Source organism: Heterobasidion irregulare (genome assembly GCF_000320585.1).
Source record: "Heterobasidion irregulare TC 32-1 unplaced genomic scaffold scaffold_03, whole genome shotgun sequence".
Taxonomy (NCBI): domain Eukaryota; kingdom Fungi; phylum Basidiomycota; class Agaricomycetes; order Russulales; family Bondarzewiaceae; genus Heterobasidion; species Heterobasidion irregulare.
In genome coordinates, this window is record NW_009258199.1 from 62,367 (window position 1) to 84,159 (window position 21,793).

At 50.7% G+C, this 21,793-nt stretch overlaps 12 protein-coding genes across 12 annotated transcripts; 5 read left to right on the forward strand and 7 right to left on the reverse strand.

The window, feature by feature from the left end:
• Positions 1–792: 792 nt before the first annotated feature.
• Positions 793–2,317, reverse strand: HETIRDRAFT_313187 (uncharacterized protein; the record flags this gene model as incomplete). The annotated part of the gene is made up of 6 exons (XM_009545028.1): positions 793–1,306; positions 1,356–1,477; positions 1,538–1,621; positions 1,682–1,775; positions 1,831–2,231; positions 2,288–2,317. The coding sequence occupies 6 exons, from the start codon at positions 2,315–2,317 to the stop codon at positions 793–795; spliced, it is 1,245 nt and encodes a 414-aa protein (XP_009543323.1).
• A 264-nt stretch (positions 2,318–2,581) lies between these two features.
• Positions 2,582–3,370, reverse strand: HETIRDRAFT_313874 (uncharacterized protein; the record flags this gene model as incomplete). Its single annotated transcript, XM_009545029.1, has 4 exons — positions 2,582–2,767; positions 2,839–2,905; positions 2,975–3,168; positions 3,278–3,370. The coding sequence occupies 4 exons, from the start codon at positions 3,368–3,370 to the stop codon at positions 2,582–2,584; spliced, it is 540 nt and encodes a 179-aa protein (XP_009543324.1).
• A 568-nt stretch (positions 3,371–3,938) lies between these two features.
• Positions 3,939–4,396, reverse strand: HETIRDRAFT_102262 (uncharacterized protein; the record flags this gene model as incomplete). Its single annotated transcript, XM_009545030.1, has 3 exons — positions 3,939–3,949; positions 4,003–4,014; positions 4,087–4,396. The coding sequence occupies 3 exons, from the start codon at positions 4,394–4,396 to the stop codon at positions 3,939–3,941; spliced, it is 333 nt and encodes a 110-aa protein (XP_009543325.1).
• Positions 4,397–4,511: 115 nt separating this feature from the next.
• HETIRDRAFT_155091 (aspartate-semialdehyde dehydrogenase) lies at positions 4,512–5,975 on the forward strand. Its single transcript, XM_009545031.1, has 2 exons — positions 4,512–4,849; positions 4,908–5,975. Exons 1-2 carry the CDS (start codon positions 4,564–4,566, stop codon positions 5,729–5,731), a joined length of 1,110 nt encoding a protein of 369 aa, XP_009543326.1. The 5' UTR covers positions 4,512–4,563; the 3' UTR covers positions 5,732–5,975.
• A 285-nt stretch (positions 5,976–6,260) lies between these two features.
• On the forward strand, positions 6,261–7,126 carry HETIRDRAFT_449254 (uncharacterized protein; the record flags this gene model as incomplete). Its single annotated transcript, XM_009545032.1, has 2 exons — positions 6,261–6,575; positions 6,905–7,126. The coding sequence occupies 2 exons, from the start codon at positions 6,261–6,263 to the stop codon at positions 7,124–7,126; spliced, it is 537 nt and encodes a 178-aa protein (XP_009543327.1).
• A 392-nt stretch (positions 7,127–7,518) lies between these two features.
• On the reverse strand, positions 7,519–10,368 carry HETIRDRAFT_123426 (major facilitator superfamily; the record flags this gene model as incomplete). Its single annotated transcript, XM_009545033.1, has 17 exons — positions 7,519–7,678; positions 7,732–7,890; positions 8,116–8,149; positions 8,204–8,256; positions 8,312–8,437; positions 8,488–8,612; positions 8,793–8,797; positions 8,880–8,937; positions 8,993–9,066; positions 9,119–9,202; positions 9,264–9,431; positions 9,484–9,577; positions 9,633–9,737; positions 9,797–9,861; positions 9,919–9,994; positions 10,043–10,126; positions 10,183–10,368. 17 exons carry the CDS (start codon positions 10,366–10,368, stop codon positions 7,519–7,521), a joined length of 1,656 nt encoding a protein of 551 aa, XP_009543328.1.
• Positions 10,369–10,792: 424 nt separating this feature from the next.
• On the reverse strand, positions 10,793–13,576 carry HETIRDRAFT_471805 (uncharacterized protein). The gene is made up of 8 exons (XM_009545034.1): positions 13,528–13,576; positions 13,296–13,476; positions 13,081–13,228; positions 12,378–13,029; positions 11,982–12,328; positions 11,478–11,926; positions 11,182–11,422; positions 10,793–11,120 (listed from the first exon to the last, which is right to left on the reverse strand). The coding sequence occupies exons 1-8, from the start codon at positions 13,556–13,558 to the stop codon at positions 10,902–10,904; spliced, it is 2,268 nt and encodes a 755-aa protein (XP_009543329.1). The 5' UTR covers positions 13,559–13,576; the 3' UTR covers positions 10,793–10,901.
• Positions 13,577–13,689: 113 nt separating this feature from the next.
• HETIRDRAFT_407999 (uncharacterized protein) lies at positions 13,690–14,417 on the forward strand. The gene has a single exon (XM_009545035.1). It carries the CDS (start codon positions 13,891–13,893, stop codon positions 14,161–14,163), a length of 273 nt encoding a protein of 90 aa, XP_009543330.1. The 5' UTR covers positions 13,690–13,890; the 3' UTR covers positions 14,164–14,417.
• An 821-nt stretch (positions 14,418–15,238) lies between these two features.
• Positions 15,239–15,939, reverse strand: HETIRDRAFT_471809 (uncharacterized protein). The gene is made up of 3 exons (XM_009545037.1): positions 15,754–15,939; positions 15,576–15,690; positions 15,239–15,515 (listed from the first exon to the last, which is right to left on the reverse strand). The coding sequence occupies exons 1-3, from the start codon at positions 15,849–15,851 to the stop codon at positions 15,459–15,461; spliced, it is 270 nt and encodes an 89-aa protein (XP_009543332.1). The 5' UTR covers positions 15,852–15,939; the 3' UTR covers positions 15,239–15,458.
• On the forward strand, positions 15,239–16,145 carry HETIRDRAFT_142009 (uncharacterized protein). The gene is made up of 3 exons (XM_009545036.1): positions 15,239–15,515; positions 15,576–15,690; positions 15,754–16,145. The coding sequence occupies exon 3, from the start codon at positions 15,936–15,938 to the stop codon at positions 16,104–16,106; it is 171 nt and encodes a 56-aa protein (XP_009543331.1). The 5' UTR covers positions 15,239–15,515; positions 15,576–15,690; positions 15,754–15,935; the 3' UTR covers positions 16,107–16,145.
• Positions 16,146–16,262: 117 nt separating this feature from the next.
• HETIRDRAFT_380746 (uncharacterized protein) lies at positions 16,263–17,747 on the reverse strand. Its single transcript, XM_009545038.1, has 7 exons — positions 17,701–17,747; positions 17,446–17,642; positions 17,292–17,387; positions 17,093–17,243; positions 16,843–17,034; positions 16,575–16,783; positions 16,263–16,517 (listed from the first exon to the last, which is right to left on the reverse strand). Exons 1-7 carry the CDS (start codon positions 17,738–17,740, stop codon positions 16,371–16,373), a joined length of 1,032 nt encoding a protein of 343 aa, XP_009543333.1. The 5' UTR covers positions 17,741–17,747; the 3' UTR covers positions 16,263–16,370.
• Positions 17,748–18,663: 916 nt separating this feature from the next.
• Positions 18,664–21,456, forward strand: HETIRDRAFT_62252 (uncharacterized protein; the record flags this gene model as incomplete). The annotated part of the gene is made up of 2 exons (XM_009544953.1): positions 18,664–20,481; positions 20,528–21,456. The coding sequence occupies 2 exons, from the start codon at positions 18,664–18,666 to the stop codon at positions 21,269–21,271; spliced, it is 2,562 nt and encodes an 853-aa protein (XP_009543248.1). The 3' UTR covers positions 21,272–21,456.
• Positions 21,457–21,793: the final 337 nt, after the last annotated feature.

A 21,793-nucleotide genomic window follows, 5' to 3' on the forward strand; every position in this document is an offset into this window, starting at 1 on the left:
AAGTTCCAATGCCTTTGATGTCTGTAATCTGTCTGCACTAGTACCACTTGTCTTATTGATTTTCAGGGTTCAAGACAAATACAATATTTATTGATGATTATGACACTTAAATGCAAGTAAAAGAAATAAAATAAAAAATAGAGGTTTACCTCACTTTGGAAATAGGAGTGTCAAGACTCAAGATGTCAATCCAAAGAGCTTCACTGAATCCCACTAGTGTATACTGGCATGGTGCTCGTGGTGGTCAACAACCTAGTGATTACTGGTGTCAGATATCAAAGCTTTTCTCGAACCGATGTGAAACAGTCTCACAGGGGGGACAATGCACTATGTGGCGGCCCACCTTGGCGACGGACAAGATGCATTCTGGCAAAGTTAGTAGAGACTCGCTTTCCGGCAGCTTCCGCACGCCGAGGAACAATACCCGGTGCTCGGCTTGCGCAGCGATCGGGAAATGCCGAAGCCTCGACCGCCGCCGCACTATGCCACTACCATGCCTCGTTGCCGAAGCATGTCACTTCGAGAGAACTCGTAGATCACGAAATCCCTTGGAATTGGTTAAAATTTGAAGATCGGTTCGATACATGACAATGGTATTGCATAGGCATAAAAGTCATACATGGGCATAATTCATGGAGATCTATGTTTTCGAGATGCAGGTGTCGATGCTAAATGAGTTACTTCGGCCAGCCATAAGCAGCGCCTACCCCTTCGTTGTTTTGCGCGTTCGCAGAGTCTTGTGGTCCCATTGGTCGCTCCAAATTTCCGACGTGAGTGTACCAACTATTCGCCTCAAACTCGATACAGTGGGTCAAAGGTGCGCTGAGGCCGCGTACGGGCCACGCGCATGGTGCGTGGCAACGACCCCGATGGACTGGAAGGAGTGGGCATGCCAGAAGGTACATGATATGGACCAGTCGACGTTTGGGGGTAGTATACCAAGGGACGTATGCCGGACTGGTGTCCAGGATTGAATGTTGAAAGTTGGGTCCTGGGGATAGCAGAGGTGGCCTCGGCACGGAGCATTTGATGGATCGCGCTCGTACGGCGGCTTCCAAATTCGAGTCCCTTGTTGAAAGCGGCTAAGAGTAAAGCGCGATTGCTCGGAGCAATTGTTTGCCCGTTATGATTTAAGAGGTCTTCACACCATCGTTTGAAATCGGGGTCTTCATTGGGGCGCGCTGGAGTGACAGCAGCTTCAGGCGCTCTGAGTCTGGCACTTATGCGCAATAGATGTTCCGATCTCATTCGACTTAAGCATCCACATCTTGCGGCGTGTTCATGCGGATCTTCGCCGCTATGCGCACTGTGTATCGTTAGTGAGGATTCCGGCGCAACTAATGTCTGAGGCTCACCTCCACTGGCAAAGACGATATGGAGGACACTTCCACGGAGACGGCTGCACAACATGTCTAGATTTTCGACTCCGACTCCCTTCTGCGTTTGTGTAGTAGTTCACACGAGGGGTCTCATCTCTCTGTTTTGACGGCCCAAGCATTCAGATGTAAACCCAATAGCCAGACGATAAGAGACGTACCGGTAGTATGCCATTCGCATGGTCCGGTCCTTCCACCGAGCTAGCCACATTCTGTTGAAAGTGTCGACGGGTCTCGTCTCTCTGCTATGATGGCCCAAGCATTCAGATGAAAACCCGATAGCCAGACAATAATAAGATGCGTACCGGTGATATGTCATTCGCGTAGTACGGTCCTTCCACCAAGCAGGCCACATTCTGTCGAAAAGGTGGATGTATTTCTACATTGCGATTGTCGGGGCTGCAAATGGTATTAGCTAATGTACGATCATCAAAGAGAATTGGTGAGTGCACACCTGGGAATTGAACTCTGGATGATTTGGGGCTCTTCTTTACTAGGATCTGATTGTGTTTGTGTTTGATCGACCCCCTGATGTTCTGGGACAGCCGGCTGGGTCATGATGTACTGGGACGCATTGAGTTGATCCACTTCGTCTTCATCGTCTTCCACAACAGTGGATTGGGAAGCAGACAGGTCGGATTGGCTAGCATCGAACTCATCGTGCACTTCAAATACTTTACCTTCTGCTAGCAGAGTTGTAAAAGACGGCAACTCCTCGGGGGCTACCTGCACAGTGTCTGAGTCAGAGCGCGATGGAGTGCGTTTGCAAGGGATAGTGGATCCAGACGAGAGGATCTGGTGATCAAGAGTAGCGGACATTGTGATTGATACGTGAATCCTCAAGAACTGAGGGGGCTATTTAAGTGAGAGAGGCCGTCGCTAAGCCACAACAAAAACTCCCCGAGGCTCACCACATGTGCATCGCATAACCGAGGCCACATTTTACATCATGCCGCCACAAATCTTGGCTGTGGTACAAGATGCCACAACGGAAAAGAGGCGAACCGGCCCATACGCCAGCCATGTCGAGTTTGGGCTGTGCTTTGTTTATGATGGTGGCACACTGGTGGCGCACTCAGGCAACGCTTGTGCCATGATGCACTCACGTGATGCATGCATCCTAGATAGTGATACGTGAACCTGAAAGATATTTGAACATCTGCAGACACACGAAGCTAAGCACATGATACACAGTTGGTATGTGTTTACCACCCTAAGGAATTTGCTATCCGGATAAGCAAGAGCGCCGTAAGAATCTCGGTCACAACTGGTAGGCCAGCGCGATTTATGGTGAGATTGGCATAATGCATGGATGAGATGCCATTCCGCTCGAACACCGGAGATACCTCGTTCGGCTGATAGACAGCCATCACAGTTTTGCGGTGGATGCACTGGCGAGAGAAAGAGTTCAGAACTGACGTTAGAGATTCGAATCGTGGTATGTGCCATTGTAGGTGATCACCTCCATATGGCCGGGAAAGAGCTTCCATTTGAATTCTTTTCCGCCTTGTGATTTAAAATAGCGTGATCTGTGTGGCGATCATGGAAAATAGTGAGGCTGAAGGAGCTAAATCTCAGCATGTCGACTGTGGACGTACGTGCTCGAAGCACGCTTCCTCTGTAAGACCGACATCATGGGCTGCTGAGGTGTATTGCCGTACACGATGTATCCTGGAAATTCCGACGGCCCAAGATAGAAATAGGCATCACTTGGACCCATGATGTCACGATGCTGCAGGGCCCACGGAGCTTCTCGACGAAGTCGAACGAGCTTGTTTGGAATACGATAAATCTGCAGATATGTACGATGAGCCCCAAGCCTGGTGGCAGAATCGATTGCACTTGCCTCCTGGCTGCACGATTTATTTTTTAAGTATGTTGGTGCCGCAAGATAATGGAACTACGCACAGTGTAAATGCTGTCCTGCCATCTACATCTACAAAGGTCGTGTTGTACAGATCGGAGCCGATTTGGAGGAGAATGTGAGGACTCATGTAGTATATTGAAGGTAAACAAGAGAGGAAGAAGGCGTTCGTATGTTGGACGTAGCTCATATATGCTGGGACCACATGCCTTCTCCTTTCGTGAAAAAACAAAAGATACCCTATATGTTAGGGCTGCGGCCAGGATTCCGAAACGTCTTTCGCCCAGGGGTAGACCGCCTAGCGAGCCTTGCTCAAGGTTAATCGTATGAACAAAGAGATGACTATACAAGGAACAGGAGTTGTCTCGGCAATCGGTGCGATGTTCGTGCGGGAAATCCCGCAACTGCACCAAGAAGACGCGCTCATCAGGGGTCGAAGCCTAATGGCGCTCTGAGCAGCCTGTACGACCAATGACGAAGTATGAATACATATGAGATAGATGGCGAGTTGCAAGTCTATGACATTGTGGGAACCGGGTCCAACAACAGGATAGCCCACGATGGAAAGGATGTATACACTAATAACGATCTGAAGTGACCAGTATCAGACTCAGATTGAGAAACAGATTACAAGGGAAAACGTGTACCAAACTGTGCGGCAAGAGCTAAGGTCGTGAATAACCCCTTCGCCTGAGAACCTAGTCGTACACTGGAACATACAACGGGTGAGCTTACGCAGTGTACTAATGAAAAAAGCCATACCGTGTACAATTCCTAATGCAAGCATTCATGATCAATTGATGTTGATCAAAGAGCGTGTAAGTGTGGGAACAGATGCACACGCACCATAGAACAATGTCCACATCAAGATGAAAGAGAATACGTTCTCCTGGCCAGGGTTAAAAGCTGCCAAGAGACCGCCATGCATGTATCTATTCGGATATGTTTTGAAATTGACACCATACATGCAAACAGAGGAGAACAGCGTCGACACGAGAAAGAGCGCGAAGCCAAGCCAGTTCTCGAGACCCAAGACGCCTGCAACTGCACCAGCAAAACACGAGGAGATGAATTTGATGTTGTTGATTACGGTCATGTTATGCACAAGGTGTGGGCCATAGATGCGCTGCGCTGTGGCGTCGGCAGCGGTAGACATGGCGGTGGTGGTGGTCTGGTGGCGGTAGCAGCTAGGTGCTGGACCGCACTCGCGGTCATGGCGGATGATGTTCCCACGGCTGGAGTCAAATTTGGAGGGTCACTGCTTGTTTTTACAACATTACGCCGCCCACATTGCTTATTTCTACCAGGTCCTCCACAACGACGATGACCGGGCCTCGCTCAGTCAACGTGGGCGTGCTTGGCGCAACCGGAACCGTCGGGCAGCGCTTTATTGCGCTCCTTGCCGTACATCCCTACTTCATCGTGCATGCACTGGGCGCCTCGCCGCGGTCAGCAGGCAAGCCCTACGCGGAGACCGTCAGGTGGAAACAAACAGATCCCATACCGAACCCCGTTCAAGGTCTAGTGGTCCAAACTTGCGAGCCCAAGTACTTCAAAGACTGCGCAGTGATATTTTCTGGGCTGGACGCTGATGTCGCAAGCGATATCGGTATGCAACCAGTGTCTCGATCCTAGATTTTCTCTCAAGCATCTAACAATTTCTCTAGAGGCTGCTTTCAGGGCCGCAGATCTTGCAGTTTTCTCAAACGCAAAGTCATATCGACGGGATCCGCACGTTCCCTTGATCGTTCCTTTGGTCAACACCGCCCATCTTTCCATTATTCCGCAGCAGCGCGCCTTGCATTCACCACCACTCAAAAAAGGGTTCATTGTCACGAATGCCAACTGCTCGACGACTGCTGTCGTCATTCCGCTCGCCGCGCTTGAGCGCGCCTTCGGACCCATTGAGTCCTGCATCATCACCACTATGCAGGCGATCTCAGGCGCAGGATATCCCGGCGTCCCGTCTCTCGATATATTTGATAATATCGTTCCATACATCAGCGGGGAGGAAGAAAAGATGGAGTGGGAAACTCTCAAGATATTGGGAGGAGTTGCGGAGGCTGATGACGGGACCAAGGAGTTCGATATGCATTCTAAAACGCCGCTGCGCATCTCCGCATCGTGTAATAGGGTTCCCGTCATCGAAGGCCATACGGAAACCGTTTCCATCCGGTTCTCTCGCCGTCCTCCCCCAAGTCCGCAGCAGGTCCGCGAGGCTCTCCAGGCTTACAGCCCTGATGCTCTCGCGGCTGGCTGTCCCTCCGCTCCCCGTCACGCCATCTTCGTGCACGAGGAGCCTGATCGCCCACAGCCACGTTTAGATCGCAACTACCAGCTCGGAGCGGGAGTCTCGGTCGGTCGGGTGCGGCAGTGTCGGGTGCTGGATATCAAGTTTGTCGTCCTTGCGAACAATGTGAACATTGGTGCGGCGACGAGCAGTATCATCAATGCGGAGATGGCGATCGTGAAGGGCATTGTGACGGCGTAGAGTTTGAGGTTGAAAGGTACATGTACGACTTATTATTTTCTTTGACGGAAGAATACAATCTAGCTGCGAGTGTAATATACGCGGCGCATAGCTGCAGGGAGCAGTTTGCACCTATTCTATGTAGTCGATTCGTTATGTAGTTGACTCGTGTGGTCGACTCGCTGGGTTTTACGAAAGAAATTTCGAAAGTTGTTCACTCTTTCTTAGTACCTTGAGGCTCTAGATCAGTCGTTCGGAGACCTTTTTTCCTACATATTTGGAATGCTATCACCCTATGCTGAGTGAAATATCTAGAGCCTAGGCAGTCGAATTCGTGATTTATATACTAACAGGACTACACGCCGCACGACGACGCACGGTGGCGTTTCGTCAACCGCCACAGTGGCACATACTTCGCTCATCATATTTAAATGCAACCACAACATATCGAGAACTTTTCGCGCAACGATCAGCAACGACATCTACTTCCTGCCACTCTCATCGATCACTCTTCCCGAACTCCTGACATATTTACTCCTCTTACTCTCTGATGTTCATTCTTCGAAAGGCTGACTGGAGTCAATATGCCTCAGAGCCAATCCTGTCAGACGACAGCGAATACGACTCCACGGGCGAAAACCGGTCCAGATATGATGATGGTCCCTCGAATTCTGAGCCTTTGGGCGGTGGTAGTTATAGGGAAGACCAGATAGTGGATGATGGTGACGATGGCGCAGAGTCGGACCATGCCGTGGCGGAGGATGATCAGCAGGAAAGCAACACAGAGGCAATTTCTGTCCTTGATGACCGGCAGGACGTGAAGCCCGTAGTCCAGAAAAAGAGACGCCGAATTCAACCTCCTACGGTGTGTCCAAAAAGTTCTGCCGTGCTTTTCCCAATTGCGATCTCTTTTCCTCCTCAGGTTCCTTGGATCAATGGGGAAAATCCGCCTTGCTGTGAGGGCCTGGCTGATGCAAGCCTTATTCGCCACCAACGGACGAGGCGTCATCTCGCATACTTCGGGGCGCAAGCGATGGATGATGTCACGCATTATGTCTGTCCAGGTTACTTCATCTGCAGGACGTGGTGAGCTTTTTTGATAAACACCCGTACATTTGAGTCTTATAAACTTGGAACAGCTGCCCAAGACCAGATTCGATTAAGCGCCATCTATTCAATTGTCGAGCCTACCAGTCAGTGAAGGCGGCCAAGCCGAGAACTGGGATCCTGAGGGTCAAGGGCGTTCCACCACCCGAAGACTACAAGCATCTCTTTGAAGGTGTGGCCATGCCTGATGCTCCACGCAGAGGACAAAACGATGTCGGCAATCGTGTCCTCAAACCCCCCGTTCCTTCTCCCGAAGTCGCTAAACCTTCTCCTACAAAGCATCGAACGCTCCGCAACCGAAAAACCTAAGCGAATTCTACAGGCGGGATTGAGGTTGTTCTGGTCGGAGCTTTCTCTAGACAGAAGTGATCTGGATCTATCTACGAGGAAGCTCAATCTAGCACAACCATCGCAAACATCTATAGGCCATACCCCAACGGAATCCATATCGACCTTGTGTTCGGAAACTCAGCACTACCTCGCATTGACAATCTGCTTACAATGTTTGTCTGGTTCGTACCTCTTTCTGCGCTATATGCTGTGGATGTTCTTTTCCCTCCTTGTTCTATGTCGGTTGACATGTGCTATTAGTTATCCTAATAAACTTAGATTCCTGTATGCTAACTAAGAGAACCCATTAAAAAAATTCGCGGTGTAGATGAGTCATGGGAACAGAGTACATGGTGCGTCAGGGTGCGTCTTCATTTGTGGAGACCATCTTTTCCATCAACGTTTGAACCAGATTCTTCATCAATTACTAAATCAGCGCTAACGCTCCTCTCTGCGTTAGGGTTACTCTGTTCGTCCGTCATACGAGGGTCGCGCAGTAAGAGGGCGAAGATGAACATGGGAATGCAGAGGCTGTGACGGAGAGGTTAGGGCGTTCAATGATAAACTTTTGTCGCAAAACTTACGCTATGCCGGTGATGCAGAGCAATTTTTGGGTGTGCTTGTATGCATCGACGATCGCAGAACGTTCAGGTGTACCAAAATCGTAGAGAACGGCGATGGTCAGAGGGCTCCCGTAGACGGATGCAGCCAATGTCGCGTTGCCAAGGCGTTCTGTTAATTGCCTTGGAAGTACCTAAGAGAAGCAGGTTGACCAAAAGGCACTAGAGTGAGGAGATGCCCAAAACTGACATTCGTCCAGATCGCTGCAGGACAGAGATGTTAGCCGCAGTGATGAAGTCCGTGAGGAAAACGATATGCCTCCTGAAAGCGTACCGCCGAGCGCGCTACCAATTTGATACCTACGGCCATATGAGATTAGCCCTATGGTTGGAAGGCTCGATACTCACGAGGCGAGGTAAAGAGCAGTGATAGTGGCCATATCTATGCGACCGTATTGGTCAGGATGTTGATTGAAGATACTCAGATCCGACTCACGTTCATGCTTCGTGGCAGCTTGGATGCTAGCCTGTGTCGGATAGGCAAACAGCCTGCAACCGAGAGGGTTCAAATGATAGGCGAGGAAGAAATTGACTGCAAACGCACCCTCCTCCGATGCCGAGGACAACTTGTGCACCGACGATTGCAGAGTGCGAGGTGTTCCCACTCCCTCCTCGGAAATGTATCAGCAGACCGAATGCGACGAAGAAGAGAGTGATGCCGAAAACAATGCTGATGAGAAAGTTCAATTAGTGATCAGCTGAACCTGAGAGACGACGTACAAAGATTTGAGGTATCTGACATATCTCACAACAAATCCCAAAATGACCCCAGTGATGACACTAGTAAAGGAATACACGCTTGTTATACGCGTTGCCGATGTTATGGATTCGCCAAAAGCGACAACTAGATAGAGTCTCAAGGATAGTTTGGGAGGAGGAAGATGCTAGACGCACCCAGCACTGTATAAAGGTAGCTGACAAAAATCCATCAGTACAGAGTCCGATCGCTAAAAACCGCAGTAAAATCATGTACTCACTCCCCCTATGAGCCGAGCAAACACATCATGGAGTTCAATCACCGGTGACAGCAGAGAGTGAATGGATTCACCTGCATATACCACGCTGAAGATTTGTTAATGAAGTTGTTCGCTCGCCATGTAGATGCTACTCACTTGTATCAAGCATTACAGCAATCCCAAGCGCGGCCCACACACCACGGTCTTTGAGGAGCTGTAGTATGGATATTTTCAGTGGAGGTTCGAATAGGAACATCGAATACTTGTACCTTGAAGGGAATCAGGGGATGCTTGGCTTTAAGTTCCCACATAACTAGAACTGGAACGCATGCGGCGCCAAGGACTTGAGACAAATTTAGGTATGATCAAGTTGAGTGTTACATGCACGAAGTTACCTATCATGACGATGATATGTGCGCTTTTCCATTGGTCTTTGACAGCCCTAGCGATCGTGAAAGGGACGAGAACCAGAGCAAAAACTTGAAATAAGATCGATGCATTAATGATACGAACCAGATCAGAATCTATGTGGAGACTTGCTAGCAATAACGAGGACAATCCCAATGACATCGAGTTGCCAGAAGAGCGCAACAGCCAACTTAGCGGTACCCAGTTGTTCGAAAGGAGACTTATATGCTGCCAGTGCACCATTGCGCTCCGCACGTCGGGAGACGTGAAAGAGTGTAAACAGAAGCGGGAGGATAGCCACTGTGCGAGACTCAATTTGGTGGTAGGTATGAGAAAACGCTGGTACACGTACCAAAGTAAATGATCGCCCACATGCCGATACCCCATCTCCATGTAGTCACACCAAGAACTGCAGCAGTAACATTACCGCTAATCCACGTGTTAATCTTTGGAAGGGGTTGTTAAGGGCACAAAAAGTCGATATCGTGAGAAACAACGTACCAGGAATGGCGTGGCAGGGATGAACGAGAACAGTACACGGTTACGGAGGGTAGTGGTATCGCCGATGAGGACCTCAATAAGAAGCATGATTGCAGTGTACCCGATCTAGGATCGATGAATGATACATATTGGTTCCCGCGAACAGAGACCAGACGCTGACTTACCTGGTAGAGGATCGCCCCACCAGCAAAAGACTTCACGTTGTTGGACGTGGCTTCGACAATCGTTCCTAAATATCATCGGAGAATGTAACAGGATGTTTGTGCGACAGAAATAAAGAACCAACCGATGATATAGAAGATGACGGACACGGTCATCACTTCAAAGCGACCGAAGACATCCATAAGTTTTGCAAGGGTAGGCTGGAAGTAGTGAGAAACCCGAAAAGGCGGAGATGGAAGTGATGCTACCTGTGCAGCAGCCGCAATCACTGCGCGCAGAACATTGACTGTGGCCAGAAGCGAGTGGGTTGCGTACGAGTTCGTAGCATAGCTCTACACGAATCAAATTTCAACAATTAGAAAATGTGTGCGAGAGAGGAGTACACTACCTGATACGTATAGCGGACCGTGCCATCCAACCCGTAGGCGTACGCGACCAAAAATATGCTGACGAAGAGGGAGATCTTGCTCCATCGCGTGAAAGACGCAGAGATCGCCTCTATACGCTTGACACCAGGACTTTTGTCTCCTAGGAGATTGACGAGGGGGCTGGTCGTATGCGCGCCGTGATCCATGACGAGTAGACGGAGAGGAAAACCAGAAGAGTCGGGAAGACCGAGGGCATTAGGTCGAACTTAAGTATAAGTCAAGATCGAGAGTAGCAGGCTAATCTGATTAGATTCACAGGCACATCACAAAGCTGATATGGCATCTGATAAGATTGATCCCACTTGGCACCCGACGGCCGACGGCCGCCGGCCTACAGTGAACCTTGTCAGAGATCCATCCAGACTCACCAAGACCCACCAGCACTCACAGGTGCCCGCCTTGATCTGTCCTCGTCAGGCCCCGCATGCCGTCAATGGACTGCGCAGGGGCGAGTCGATCTCGCGAGCTCTACGACATGAGAAAATTATCATGACATCAGGGACAGATCCGATGTACCCGTGCTCTCCTCTCCTGGGTGTGGTCAGGCCAGTGTCCACGGCACTCGGAGTTCAAAGGGCGCAAAAAGGAACATCTATACTATAAGTAATGCACACATGACAGGCCTCAGATACACTTGCATCACCTTCGATTCCCTCCTTTGACTCTGTTGGTCTTCATCTTACAGCACTCGCTCAACGAGCCCAAGCCCCTCCTTTTCCAGTATCTCCCGAATAGGATCGCAAATCTCCTTTGTGTACGGCACCTGGACACCTGGCGCGCTGAGAACGCCGTCCAGCACGAGCTGCGTGGCGATGCCACACGGGAGACCGACGGTGAGTGCCATGGCAGAGTGACCGCCTGGCGCACCGTACGCCTCAAGGGTCGACGTGAGGATTTGCTGAATGAAAAGATTAGAAATCGGCCACGCATTGGGGAAGGATGCAGAAAATGCGGTGTACCTCGGACCCATCCTTCCACTCGACGACGAACTTGTGCTGCAGCATGACAAGGTCACGCTGGCCCTCCTCGTACTTCATCAAAGTCTCGAGCTGAGCACAGAGTGTATCGAGCAAGTTGCTGGCGCGAGGCACAACAGGTTTGGAAGAGAAAAGGCCGATCCAACGTAACCCAGATATGATGCGCGTACTCTCCGACTGATCTGGGAAGTTGCAGATGGACTTGATGTGTGCAACGAGCGAACTGTAAATCTGATAGTCAGATGATTTCATCGCAGAAGAGTTGATATCAAAATGACCTTTCAGACGCTTCGTTGGCACCGATCGTTTTTTGCATCACCTCGGCCCAGCTCAACTTCGTGTTATCGCCCAGCCAAGACTTCGGTTCAGCATCCAACCAGCCAAGTTTAACCAGTGCTGCGATGAACTCCGGGAAACCCTGATATCTGAGGGTGCCGCGCAGAACAGTCTCCGCCTCCGGAATGTTGTACCACTCTCTAAAAGGAACAGAGTTCCTGTTGGGATATCCAACGAACGCAAATGCAGGGGAGATGTAGTAAGGTTTGGACAGAGTCATGAGGTCCTTGCCGCCCTCAACATCGCGCTGCGCGCCGCCGGAGAGGAAGGATGCCGAGTTGAGCAGAGCAAGGAGCACACCTCGGGAAGACCAAGAGAACTTATATCCCAGGGGATTGTCAGCACATTCCGGCGCGGGGAGACCGCCACAGTACGAAAGGAACTGCTTGATCTGAAGGAGAACAGTCAGACCAGCAACAAACAGCGAACGTGAAAAATGCACACACCTTGCCACCCTTTTCATGAACCTCACCGATCGTCTTGACAGCGTACAAGTGATCGATCCCAGGGTCGAGCCCGATCTCATTCATTACGACAATCCCAGCTTTCTTAGCCTCTTCGTCAAGCTCCCGGATCGCAGGCGAGACGTAGCTAGTCGTGACGACGTGCGTCTTGCCCTTGATCGCTGCCTTGATCACGGCGGCGTGGTACGTGTAGGGGATGAGGGAGATAACAAGATCGTGGTCTGCGACTACACGCTCGAGGTCAGTCGTTGAGTTTACGTCTAAGGAAACGGCAGATGTTCCAGGAAGCCCCTCCGTCAAGGCACGAGCCTTCTCGAGCGTCCTGCAAGCTAATAAAAAAATCAGATTCGTCGTGGAAATTGCGTGCACTTGACCTACCAACAGTCAACTCATTCAAAGGGTCGCGCACGACATACTCAGCGCAAGGTCGAGCAACAAAACCGCTACCAAGTAGAAGGACCTTCTTCTTAGGTTTGCCGGATTGCGCTTCCACACGAGCCGCGCGACCAAACTTCGGCATGATGTTCTTGCCTTCTTCAATCAAAGCGCGCCCAAACTCAGGGAGAGTGAATGCCGCCATGTGGACGGCTGAGTTATAGTAGCGCGTGTTCGGGACTTGACGAACAGGGGCCTTGAGATCCCTGCCCTTCTCCTTTGAGCAGACGACGAAGCCAATCTGTCCAGAAGGATAGGTTGGAATCGTGGTGTACGCGTACTCAGCAGTGGGGAAAATTTCGCGCGTCGTTTTTCTGAGCTCCTGGATGAGCGGGAGGTGGAGCCAGAGACATTCGGCCTGGGTGGAGATATGGCCACCAGGGGTCAAGGCATCGTGCAAAAGTTGGAAGTACGGCTTCTCGAATAGCGACGCAGCAGGGCCGACAGGGTCAGAAGAGTCAGTGATGATGACATCGTAGGTGGAGGCGTTGTCTGCCAGGAATTTGAAGCCGTCGCCGATGAAAACGGTAACTTTTGGGGAGGCAAGCAAGGAGGACATGTGAGGGAGGAACTGTTTCGAGACGCGGACGACGGCCTAAGACATTCATATGAGCAACTTTCCGATGAGACTGACGACAGAATTCACCTCATCGATATCGCAAAGGACGACTTCTTCAACAGTGTCATGCTTGAGCACTTCCCGCACAACGCCTCCATCTCCACCTCCAATGACTAGCACCTTCTTCGGGTTCGGGTGACTAGCAAGAGGAAGATGGGCGATCATCTCCTGATAGCTATAGCGAAGAGGATGAGCCAAGATGAAACAGATATAACCGTACATGGTATAGACTGGGCACTCACGAAAATTCGTCGCGTTCGGTACATTGAATGACGCCGTCAAGGATTAGAACATTGCCATAAGTTTCCGACTCGAAAACGAGGACATCTTGATAGAGTGATTTCTCAACGTGGAGAATTTTGTTGACCTTCAGGGTCATGGCCTGGCCAGGCCATTGAGAGGAGATCTCGCGGAACCAGCCATCTTGAACAAGTAGAGATTAGCGATATAAGACATGAAGGACAGAGAGCAAACCTCTGATCGACGGATGCGAGAGCGGGGCCATTTTGAAGGAGCAAAGGAGGGGTTGAGGTGAACGAGAGAAAGCTGGAAAAACTTGACTCAATAGACCAAATTTGGCTAATTTCATCTAATGATCTAATCTAATCGTCGACATCTTCTCATAATCGAGGGTTTCAATCTACTCCTCTACCATTCCTCTACTATATTGTATCGAAAAACATGGGCCATGACGTAGGTAGCACAGAGCGAAATAACTCGTCAATTATGTCGGCGCTGGTAGGATCCATGTTGTCCTCCTTGTTCGCAGTTTGCCCCTCCGGCGACCCCGAGGAGTCATTCGCCTGATCAGCGCTCAGCTGACGCGCAACACCTAGGATGTCCAGTTCTAGATCCTCAACATACTCGGGTTTTGGGGACTGCGGAAGATATCCAAAGCTAGTTTCATCGTCATTGTCCAGGATAGATAGGGGAGGGGGATCACCAAAGATGTTATCATCGAAGCCCTTCAGTGCAGGTGTATACAAGACTGTTTCAAGGAGGGGTTGCGGAATATTTGTGACCGACAGCGTGTCAGGCGGTTGTGCTATTGAAATCAAGTTAGACAGGGAACTCGGCGCCTGCCACTGTGTCTGGGACCCAGACGCGTAGCTTGGCTGATATGGCGTCTGGTCGACAGGGGTAGGAGGCGGAGTCGAGGTGGGACTTGAACGTCGGGAAGAGATTGTCGACTGGGACGAAGAAGCTTCGGGTGTCTGGAGAAAATACGCAGCAAAGACCTCAGGGCGGACTGTGTACCGGTAGTCATCGGGATTGGGTTCGCCGAGTACAGATCGTAAGTAGAGGCGTGAACTGTATTCATTCTTGATTTGATGCATATGCTCGCATTTTTTAGCGTGCTTTCGGGTGGAATCCATTCGAGCACTCCTACGTATAGACTATTAGTCTTACTCTGCCAAGTATTTAACTGGTCCAGGAACTCACGAGTAGTTGCAGAAGTAAATCGCGGCGCACGGGAAATGGGCCACGTCATCCCGACCAGTGTAGGCGAGATGTATGTCAGATTTAAGGTGGTGGGGAGGCACCCGTACTGCCAGATCCTGATTGCAGCATGGTGGGCGCGGCTTATCTGCCGCCCAAGGGACCTGCGCAAAGAGCGGGACACAATCAGATGGGCGAGTTAGGCAAACCAAACTTTGCACTCACCGATGGCTTCTTCCTCAAAGGAAGAACGCGAGTCCGGTCGCCAATGTGGTAAGGTTGCGCAGATGTATGCTTATATTTTGCAGTTTGTCTGTGGCTTTGGGTGTGGGTAGCTGTAGAAGCCGAGGGCGCCTTGTAGGAGGGCGGTTGGTGACTTTGTGGAACCTCCGGTGAGAATGCGTTGAGAGCGCTCCATGGAGGTATGATTTTATACCCAGTTCGGTGATGCCACAGATGGGGCGATCCACCAAGGTGGCTTGAGTGGACCAAGTCGACCGGATTGGGCCCCGTCAGCGTGAAAGCGTTGAGGTTGGAATGTGGATGGAGACTCCCATCTCCGGACGGGAATGAGAAGTCGGACGGGAATGAGAAGTCGGAGAGGAAGCTTTGGGCGATGTTCGAGTTCATGGTAGATGTGGAAGCAGTTCTATGTGGAATACTGTGCGTGATGTGGCAGATGTAGTGGAGGCGAATTGATGTCAAGAGTCGGGGAGACAGATGAAGTAGTGCCAAATTGTGGCAGAGCTCGAATGAACTAGGTATATTGTATTGTCTGTAAATATTGGGTAAGCGTCAATGGAAAAATTGGGCGCGCCACGCGCCTTGTCCACCATGAACCCGTTGCCACAAGGGCCTTCGCTATAAAATTCAAGTAGGATATACGCAAGGTCTATCTCTATCACCGTATTGGCATTAGAGCCGGTTTGCGGCCTGTAAAAACGAAAATATGATTCAGTGTTCCTTCATATGAGGGGTGGATCACTGCCATGATAAGTACAGAAAATCGCGAATCGAACGTCCTATTAGGCATTATGCAACAACGTCAATTTTCAGTATGTATCAACCCCGCAATCACTCACAAGACCCAGTTCGCAAATAAGCAACATTGACGCAAAACATCTCCACGTACAATTGAGATCGTCCAAGGTGGTTCTGTAAGATATGGTACGTTCTAATAGCTCAACGAGTGAAGCGCTTTGTAAACGAGAAATGAGTGTCTCGACTCTCAATAGGCCTCGATAGGAGTGCAACCCTTACTGAGTTGCATTGATACAGCATTGAAAGAACGCTGGGAAAAACTTTCGCATATAGCAATTAGTCTCCGATAGAAAGCAGATACCTGGGAGGGAGAGCATCGACCAAAGCAAAGTGTTAATCCACCAAGTCGCAGCGCGATTGAAAAGAGATCTGAGAGAGGAGTAAGCGAATGATCGTCGTAGATGTCTTTAATTGAAAAGGCTATGATCAGCGTAGGAGTGAAGGATTGCTGGAACAGTGCCGAGTGCCAGACGACGGAGAGAGAAACATTTCCGAGCCTGGTCGTTCACGACTCAAACAGTCAGTTATCACAGATAGTAAACGAACACGTCTCAGATCAGCCGAAGATATGATTGAATGAATGAGAACTTGAAGCTTGAAGCATGACAAGCTAAAGGAAACTGCAGGAGCTGTCTTGAGTCGTGACTCATCGATGGACGTCTCGATTCGGATCAGCTCGGATCCAAACTGATCGTGACCTCCGACATATCCCTTGGACACGAATTCTTGATATCGGCAAGAAATATATGGTTTATGAAACCTCATTAATCCGCAACATACTACCTTACAAACAGGTTCTAGCAAGTTAGCACCTATGCACTCTTCTGAATCGGACCCTAGTTGGTTGTTTTGGATGAGGGACTAAGCGCCTCGACTTCTTGTCGAATACTCGCAAAGAAATCCCTGCTAGTTTTTACAGGCTTCCACCCCAAAGACCTTCCCATTTCCCCCTTAGTGCGTGCGTTCGTACCAAAAAGCCATCCCTATGTAGGCGGTCCATCAATGAATTCATTCTGATTTTCATCGTCGCTAGGACTTACGCCGAGGTACTTCATGTTCTCCTCATCACTCAACTTCGTCGGCGCCTGGCTCTTGGCCATGCCTAGCTCATGCATGACTCTCCCTATCTCCCGGGCCAACTCTACCTGCGAATACTCTCCGTTCTCGGCGAAGTAGTAGCCCTGACGACCATGTGGCGTGTTCAAGTCTTTGAGCGCAGAGTCGAAGACCACTCGGTATAGGTCACCAACTAGCATGCATCATCGTCAAATTAAGATGAGAGGAGCGATGTCTAAAATCGGTACACACCCTCGTCAATATGGACATTGTTCCAGACGTTCAGGCCTTGGCCCACCACCGCCGCAGATCCTCGGGCCAGGCTGGCTCGAATCGTATAGGGTACCTGTATGGAATATGGGTTCTGGATACCGAGATCGACTAAGGGCCCGCTGGCTATGCCGTAGATGGTCGATGGAAGGATGATAAATGTGCGGACATAGCCTATTGATGGAACTTCGTCAGCATGCCGAACGCCAATGACCAACAGATGAGAACCTACCTAGTTTGTCAGCCTCGGTAACCTCTATATCTACGTTACGGTGGGGAGCAGTGGCAGGGAGAGATTCCATGTCTTGAATATTGGTGTCGTAGTAGATATGATCTTGGCCATATTCGCCCCGTGCATCGTCCATAAATACACCTGTTCCAGACTGCATTTCTTTCAGATCCAGGCAGTCCGGGTAGATAGACCGACTCACCGTGTGTATAAGTATTGGAGCAACTCCCGTTTTAACGAATCGTTCCTTAATTCCTCGCAAAATCGCTTTCGCATACTCTAGATGATCTGCGCTTGCCTACAGAACATGATATCAGTCGTGTTCCGGCCTACAGAAACTTCAAAAATAGGCTTACAGTGTGAATGACAACGTCTGCGTCCGCGGACAGTTGGGCCAGCTTATTGAAGTCATCAAGAGATCCGATAATCGTCTTCACCCCAAAAGCGGTCAACTTTGAGGCCTTGTCTTCACTGCGGAGAAAGGCAGTGATGTGAAAGTTATCCGAGCTTGGATGGTGTAGTAAGCGTTGAAGGACTGTGCCGCCGATGTAACCTGTCCATCGTTACGAGTTAATGAAAAAGCCATTCGATAAGCACACAGAAGACTCCACCTGTGACCCCAGTAATGAAGATGTTCGTTCTAGAAGGCATGATGTGGCAATGGGAATTGTTGGACTTCTCCCGATGGGCGCATGGCTCCTTTTTATACTCTGATTCTGAGCCAGGGTTGCGGATCACAGCAAGGATGACGCGTCGGAGATAAACTCACGTAGCAATGCGTGAAGCTGACGCGCTGGCGATTCGCCTCGGCAGGCAGCTTAGGCCACAGGCCGCGACTCTTGTGTTCGACATGGGTCATCCCTTTGTTACGATAGATATCAGGCGGAAAAGCCACCCCTCGCCGGGACCGATGGAGGTAAGTGCTCAACATTCAAAGGCGGAATGTACTACCATCACGAGTGGACGTTTGAACAATGAGCAAACGTGAGCAGAGCCAAGTCCACCTCTCCAAGTCTTCGCCGTAGTCTCGCGACGCATTCATCTAGGATGAGCAGTACCAAGGCTTAGGGGAATCATGACGACTTTTCGGTCAGAGGAAGTTGACTGGCGCGCTGGGTGCCTTGTAAGGCACTGCCGATCAGCTTGCGTATTGCGGCAAAGGCTGATGACCGCATTATTAGCGCGCACAGTCATTGACAGGAAAGGTCTAGGGATGCACTTGTCAGCCGCTATAGTAAGCACTCGGCACCCTCACAGGTTTCGGTGTCAAGGGAGGCTGAAGTATTTTGAAGACGGCGAAACTACGTCGAATTGCTGATTTCTAGTGATTGGAGCGAATGACGAAGGGCAAGGTTCATATTGGGTCCTAAGGAGATCAGATAGGATCAGATTGCAGAGAATCACGTGAGGGCTGAGTTCTGCAGCCGAGGATTGACTTTGAGAGCGATCGTCAAGTCTCATCCAATTTTCGTGGCAGAATGGCCTTCGCAAACGACAATGTGGGGGAGACAATCCAAAAGTCACTCCTGACCGGACAATGGAGGAACGTTCAATCACAAGCCCCCCTGGTTCAGATGGCCAAAGCAGTTACCGAAGGCGCCTTTCGAGACGTCCTCTCGTACCCCTTCGCTCGTGAAGTACTCACAGGCCGCCCACAGCTTGATCAACCGCTCAAAGAGAGTTTCCTGTTCGATGTTCCCTCAGCGGGGGGTGAATACGATCTGGAGCTTATCCGTCTTGTCGTCGCTGTGGCCGCCCTCCACGCCTTTGTACAGGCTAATTGGACCGGCCCTGATCTCGACTTCAAGCCTTTCGACATCCTCCCCGACAACGAGGGCCCACTCACAGACGAACTGCTGCACCAGAAATCTGTTTCAGAGCTCGCATATGGCGGAGAGCCTGCTTATCACCTCGCCCAGGTGCCGTTTTTCCTCCGACTCGCCCAACTTCTCCTCGAGCTCGAATATCACCAAATAGCGTCCATAGATTGGTGGAGGCTTAGGATCTGGAACATCCACCAGCAGATCCTTGATGAACCCGTCCCATTACCCCCGGACTCCCTCTCATCGCTCGAACGATTGGCCATCACATTTGGGTCCGAACCTGATCTTATCGGCCGGCTATGGCTCGAACGCGGTCTGCTAGACCATTATCAATCGAACGACAAGTCTGCGTTGGAGTACTTCATTCGTGCCGCGAGAGCTACAGACCTGCAGTACGAGCTTACTGGTGCGCTAGGCAAGCGCACAAAGTTCCAGCAAACTGATCTCTCACAACTCGTCCTTCTCGCTGAGTCTCGCAAACGGGACGTCGCAGGAAATACAGTCAGAGCTGCGATCATCCCTGACGCACTTCAATTGAACGATGATACTCTGCTTGAGCACACCCAATTCACGTCCTCCCATCCTGTCGCCCCTGGCTCTCGGTTGAGTCATCTCGACCCCTCATCTCAACCCGCGCTCCATCCCTTAGACCAATCTATCCTCCTTTCTCTCTGTCTGAATGTACGCAACACTTCTCCCTCGCATGGGTTAACCAACGAGCAGATGTCTCCCTATATTGCACGTGTCATCTCCCATCCTGAAAACTGGTCTATCCACACCATGGCTCTCCTCCTTCGTTCTCGCCTCGAGTCCAACAGAACGCGTACCGTGGAACGCTCGACGCTGCAGCTTCAAGCCCTTGTTGATCAGATGGCCACAGCGGACTCAACGCTTTCGGAGCGACTTCTTTACGTCCATGCGATACCCTTGCCGAACAAGTGGGAAATGGAGAAGGAGTTAGCTATGAGGTTTCTCTCTATCGGCGTCGTCAAATCTGCATTGGAGATATTCGAGAAGTTGGAGATGTGGGAAGAGGCGGCCAAGTGTTGGCAATCAATGGAGCAGCGGGATAAAGCCCTCAAGCTCGTGCGCGATCTGCTGGAGGGTCGCAAGGCAGAGGCAGAGGCTGTCATCACCCGCGGCAAGGTGGTCGGTGATCGGAGAGCGTTGTTTGACGCAGCGCGCGAGGCTAAACTATGGTGTCTTTTAGGCGAGCTAGAGCCAGATCAGGCCGCTGACCATTTCCATCGCGCATGGACCGTTTCCAAAGGATCGTCTGGTCGTGCGATGCGCTCACTTGGCGGATTCCATTTTGCTCGAGGGCAGTACGCAGATGCCATTGTGTGCTTGCGGCGCGCAGTCGCGATCAACCCACTGCTGTCTAGGTCGTGGTTCATTCTGGGGTGTGCTTGTGTTCGAGAGGAGGACTGGTTTGGAGCCAAGGACGCATTTGCTCGTGCCGTTTCCATAGATGACGAGGACGGTGAGAGCTGGAATAACCTGGCAAGCGTCTATCTTCGTATGGATGCGAGTGCGCCAAAGGCGACACAAGGCGGAGAGGAAGATAAGGTATGTCCACTACTAATTTATCTATGCTCTGCTAAGCCTATAATAGGATGCCGAGATGTCTGTTGTTACTACGGACGATAGCCCTTCTTCAATTCCCTTCGCGAACAAGATGCTAGCCTTCCGCGCGCTCAAGCAAGGTCTCAAGTTCAGTTTCGAAAACTGGCGCATGTGGACGAACTACATGATCGTTTCCATGGACGTTGGTGAGCTTGCAGAGGCCTGCCGTGCGCTTGGCCGTATAGTCGAACAGCGTTACGATAAAATTGGCGCTGAGGCTGTCGATGAGGATGTGCTTGATCGACTTGTTGACGCAGTCACGCGTGCGCCCTCGAACCCTGACGAGGCAGTGGAGGGCGGCTCAGCTGATAGCGCGCTGAGAAATCCCAACGAAGGACACGGTTTGTTGAAGTGGGTTGAGGATCTGTTTGAGCGTATACTTCTGCCTCGGGTCGCGTCTCCGCGCATATTCAGAGCAAGGGCGAGGTTGTTGACGTGGCAAGAACGATGGGAAGACGCGTTGCAGTCATATCTGGAGGCATACAGAACAGGTGTAGCCGGAAAGATGGAAGAAAGCGAGACCGAGGTAGGAGCGTGGAGGGAGGCCGTGCGTGAGGTGGAGGAGATTGTGGATGTGTTGAGAAATTTTGGCCCGAAAGCCGAAGGATTCAATTGGGAGGTGCAGGCAAAGAGCATTTTGCGTACATTTATGGGGAGATCACGCGATTATGAGGAAGAGCCCGAATGGAGTCGGCTGGTAGAGTTGCAGGATGAGCTAAAAGGGCAGAGCTGAGCATTTCATTCATCTGTTGTTGAAGCTCGTCGTATTGACTCTGCGAAATGCGTCTTCTCGAGAAACATGTTATCCTCACATCATGAGACATAGGCCGACCTGCAGTCTGTCCTGAGAGCGGTGGAAAGTTATGGATAGCCTCGAAACCTGACTGGAGCTTTTGATAATATCTGGAATTCCTGGCTAAGCAGATTGAGACCTTGAAAGTGCTCGATGGCATGTTTGCGAACTCTCAGCATCTGAAACGCAGTCACATACCATGGCCGACTCTACGTCGTTTGAAAAAGCGTGTTCAGACGATAGTGCACAGATGGCCAATTTAAATCTGCCATTCTTCATGTCCACAGATATTTTTCGTACCGTCCAGTCGCTGCTAAACCCGCCGATAACGCGCCGCGCCAATCAGCCCTGGTCGATTAATTTATCACACCTTTGCACGAGTGTAGACGCTTCCCATCGAGTTAGTCATCGCATCGAGAGGGTGGTAGCCTTCCCCGAGCGATGTCGGCGCCTGACCGAAAA

Coding starts and splice junctions, on each gene's coding strand:
- HETIRDRAFT_155091 (XM_009545031.1), top strand. CDS start 4,564: ATGACCGGGCCTCGCTCAGTCAACGTGGGCGTGCTTGGCGCAACCGGA. Junction 4,850..4,907: donor TGATGTCGCAAGCGATATCG/GTATGCAACCAG, acceptor CAATTTCTCTAG/AGGCTGCTTTCAGGGCCGCA.
- HETIRDRAFT_471805 (XM_009545034.1), bottom strand. CDS start 13,558: ATGGCCCCGCTCTCGCATCCGTCGATCAGAG. Junction 13,030..13,080: donor TCCTTTGCGATATCGATGAG/GTGAATTCTGTC, acceptor TGAATGTCTTAG/GCCGTCGTCCGCGTCTCGAA. Junction 11,423..11,477: donor GCCAACGAAGCGTCTGAAAG/GTCATTTTGATA, acceptor TCAGATTTACAG/TTCGCTCGTTGCACACATCA.
- HETIRDRAFT_407999 (XM_009545035.1), top strand. CDS start 13,891: ATGTCCAGTTCTAGATCCTCAACATACTCGGGTTTTGGGGACTGCGGA.
- HETIRDRAFT_471809 (XM_009545037.1), bottom strand. CDS start 15,851: ATGCTCTCCCTCCCAGGTATCTGCTTTCTATCGGAGACTAATTGCTAT. Junction 15,691..15,753: donor TGCTGTATCAATGCAACTCA/GTAAGGGTTGCA, acceptor TCGTTTACAAAG/CGCTTCACTCGTTGAGCTAT. Junction 15,516..15,575: donor TTATTTGCGAACTGGGTCTT/GTGAGTGATTGC, acceptor AATGCCTAATAG/GACGTTCGATTCGCGATTTT.
- HETIRDRAFT_142009 (XM_009545036.1), top strand. CDS start 15,936: ATGTCTTTAATTGAAAAGGCTATGATCAGCGTAGGAGTGAAGGATTGC.
- HETIRDRAFT_380746 (XM_009545038.1), bottom strand. CDS start 17,740: ATGCCTTCTAGAACGAACATCTTCATTACTGGGGTCACAG. Junction 17,388..17,445: donor CAGACGTTGTCATTCACACT/GTAAGCCTATTT, acceptor CATGTTCTGTAG/GCAAGCGCAGATCATCTAGA. Junction 17,035..17,092: donor TACCGAGGCTGACAAACTAG/GTAGGTTCTCAT, acceptor TTCCATCAATAG/GCTATGTCCGCACATTTATC.